Genomic DNA, 3,873 nt, shown 5'->3' with positions numbered 1-3,873 from the left:
AAAAGCTGTAATTTGATTTTAAAAATTGTACCAAATATTAATGCTGCTATTTTTCATAAGTCAAAACCTCAAAAAAATTACTTTTAAAATTTTTTAAACAGACCCTTAATCTATGAGGATTATCAATAAATTCTCATTGAGATTTAATAATGAACTAGACGCATCAAATTTAACTTAAGGATTTTCCTCGATATAAATCTAGAAGAAATTTATTAACTTAAAATTATGTCATATATATTCTATTGAATTATATTGTTGCAACATAACATTATCAATATTTAAGATCTATTATTTATTATTAATTTTGTAATTAAAATATGTCACATATCACTTTTTTATTGTAATTAAAATTAAAATCAAATCTTTCTCTCTAAAATTAATAAATTCTCCTCTTCTCTTTACTAATTTTACAACCAAAATGTGTCACATGTCACTCTCTCATTGTAGTTGAAATCAAATTTTTTTCTTTAAAATTAAATAATTCTTCCTTCCTTCCTACTAATTTTACAACAAAAATGTGCCACATGTCAATTTTTCATTGCAATTAAAATCAAATCTTTATCTCCAAAATTAAAGAGTTTCCCTTTCCTCCCTCTTCTTTTCTCTATTTCTGTCATTCCTTCAACCACTCTATCTCCTTTATATATCATTATCAATAACTAATTACAAATTTGACAATCAAAATGTGCAACATAACATTTTTTAATTGAATTAAAATTAAAATTAAAATATTAAAATTGAAATTAAAATGTACATATATATATATCATATATTATATATTACTATCTAATTTAATAACTAAATGTGTTACATGACACTCTTATTAAAATTAAGAGAAAATATTTTCTTCTAAATTAATAAATTTCCTTCCTAGATTCTCTCATCTACCTCTATTTTTTTTATTTCTTTCTAGCATTTTCACTTAGTAATTTGACAAATCATAATATCATTTGATTTTTTTTACTACATATAATTTTAAAAAAAATACTAATGTTATAATTTTTTTACTACATATAATTTAAAAAAAATACTAATGTTATAATTTAAAGTTAGAATCAAGATTCAATTGTTTAAAATAAATTTATTTTGAATTAATTTTATAACTATCAATATAATTATTTATGCTAATATCTAATTATATTTTTATATACATAAAAAAATTACTTTTAGATAACAAGTATAAAAATTATTTCTATTTGTGTATCAAACTTAATATCTAATTAAACGTAAAAATATTCGCATTAAATTGTTTCAAATTTTAGACAACAAATATTAAAATTAATTATTAATAAAAAATAAACTTTTATGTAAAAATAATAATTAAAAATTTTATTATTTAGTTTTTTATCTAGAGAGACTTTAGTCTTAACCAAAGACTTTTATTAACTTATAACTTTTTTTTGTAAAAATAGTTTGATTTTATAAATCGTCATGCATAATCTATATTATCACGACAAAATGAACCGTAATTTTAAAAAATTTGTATTCCAAAAATATTATTACGAATAAAAAATCCACAATTTTGAAAATTTTATATTTCCGTAATAATATTACGAGTAAAAATACTAATTGCACGAGTTATTCCTATCAACCAAACAACGTGGTGGTAATAACAACAGAAAAGGGTTACCAGGAACACATAAAATACAAAACTACAAGAGAAATCGACATTTAAAAACAGAAATATTTGTTTCTGACAAGCACAGGTTTGTAATAGATGTTTAGCACATGTATTATAGCATTCTTGATTGACTTATCCCCACAACCACAACCTTATATTACATTATATATTTCATTCATTCCATCATGTTTTCACCCAAAAAGGAAAAAATCATTCAGCGTGCCAAAAGCTTCGCAAGCAATATATCATTTTGCATCACCTGGTCCACCAAAGAGGTAACCCAGAGAGGAGCCCCCGCCAGGGGCAGCATGGACCTTGGTCGAAGGTCGGTCCTGTGGTCAAATTAGATAGAACAAGACATCAATTACAAAAAATTCCTCAAAAAATATAATCTAACCATGAGCAGAACAACCACTAGCAAGAAAACTCAAGCTGAGTAGAATTAGAAAGTTCATCGAGACAAAGTCGGATATATAGTTTTTATATATGTTGTTATTTCTCATCATCTTAATGCACTTTATCCCACTAAGCATAGTACATTTCACAAAACCAATTGTCATAACATAAATACACTACAGTTTATATAAGCATACTTAAGGCTCAATCTTTTATTCTAAAGTGTGAACATATAGTGATCATGTGTAAGGTTAACTGCATAACTAAGTAGAAGCTAAAAGAACTTAAATAATCATTTTAATTTTCCTAATTTCATTTTCCATTATAGACGATGCTGCTTTTCTAAGAGTGTATGCTCAGCAGTCAGCAGTAGTAAACCAGCTTCAATCTATTATAGTGTACTTAACATTCATGACTTGATGCATTAGAGCTTGAAAAAGATGCAATCAAAGTAAAGGAAGTACCGTGATGAAGTTGCCCGTATTCTGGCCATCTATAGAATTACTATTGATACCAGCAGGCTTGTTTGGGTCTATTGTTATTTTAGGAGGTGCTGGCTTAGGAGGAGGCACATCATTTACGGTCTGTGCTTCAGGTTGGGTATTTTTTGGTGCTGGTTTCAGGGCCTCTCCCTCTCCACTACCAAAAAGATAGCCTAATGAACTTTGCCCGCCGCCACTGCTAACTCCACGACCCATACTCTTCAACTTTTTTTCCCGAAAGGGGGGAAAAAACCATAAGATGAATACATGTGATTAACAAGATTACATATGTTAGAACACGAAGTCGAAGAGGATACGGAAGGAAGAAAATTAGCTGGGGTGTATAAATATTAAAACCACAGTTAATTGAGGTTGCTTTCATACTAGCTTACTTAAAAATTAACCAAGTCTCAAATAAATAGCTTCATTACCAGACTTTTTATGACACTACAATGATCGTCATCATTTTTGGCAAATAGGTTAATAGGTTAAATACATTACATACAATTAAAATGTCTGCGTATAAATCTCCCCCATTCCTTTGGAACAAATGTACCCAAGGGAATCAGCTTCTAAACGAACCACAAATAAAACAGCATACTTCACAGTACAAGCACACGAATAAGCAAAACACAAAGAATTAAAATGAGATCACATCAATCTTAACCCTGAAAGCATAAACCCCATATATATATACCCACACCTCCACACTGTATAATTCTATATTAAATTTAATAATAAGATAAAAGTAAATAAATGTTGATAAAGGATCTGAACACGAGGGACGAATGAAGCACAGAGAAAAATCCCACAAAAAAAAGAGCAGAGATCAAACGAAAGTATAAAAATGGAGGGTTTTAGATCCTGAAGAGAAATGAAGAATTATCACAGAAACAGAGGGTATTTCTTCGATGAAAATTGAAGCAAGAAGAAACAAAACCCTAATTCTGACGAGAAAACGGGAAGAAAACTAAAAGAAAAAGAGAGAAAACAGAGCGAAAGAATTACCAGCGAAGCAGATCTGAGAGAGAAGAGAAAGCAAAGGGCCAACGGAAAGTGTTGAGACTTGAGATGTGTGCGTTATAAATAGGCGCTCACACACTTCAATAATTCTTAATTCATATAGTTCAAATCCTTTTTTCCTCTTCTCTAACAATTAACAAAATAATAACCTAATATTGGAGTTAAGTTGTTGCCTTGTTAGGTTAGCTGTAAATTGCAGTGTGTTAGTACAACATAAAAATATTATATAAACGGCCACGGATTTTTTATTTCTATTTTTATATAAGAGCATGATTAACTATTACTAAAATATTTATAAAATAAATTTTATTTTTTCTATTTTTAAAAGAATTAATAATTAAATATTTGTCT

The 3,873-nt window shown here is 28.0% G+C and overlaps 1 protein-coding gene across 1 annotated transcript; it reads right to left on the bottom strand.

Annotated features, from left to right (window-relative positions):
* Positions 1-1,645: 1,645 nt before the first annotated feature.
* Positions 1,646-3,648, bottom strand: LOC112750340 (protein SPIRAL1-like 1). The gene is made up of 3 exons (XM_025799031.3): positions 3,508-3,648; positions 2,482-2,724; positions 1,646-1,953 (listed from the first exon to the last, which is right to left on the bottom strand). The coding sequence occupies exons 2-3, from the start codon at positions 2,713-2,715 to the stop codon at positions 1,867-1,869; spliced, it is 321 nt and encodes a 106-aa protein (XP_025654816.1). The 5' UTR covers positions 2,716-2,724; positions 3,508-3,648; the 3' UTR covers positions 1,646-1,866.
* Between the last annotated feature and the right edge of the window lie 225 nt (positions 3,649-3,873).

This window comes from Arachis hypogaea, chromosome 15 (assembly GCF_003086295.3).
Source record: "Arachis hypogaea cultivar Tifrunner chromosome 15, arahy.Tifrunner.gnm2.J5K5, whole genome shotgun sequence".
Lineage (NCBI taxonomy): Eukaryota > Viridiplantae > Streptophyta > Magnoliopsida > Fabales > Fabaceae > Arachis > Arachis hypogaea.
This window is presented reverse-complemented; position numbering and strand designations above follow the sequence as displayed.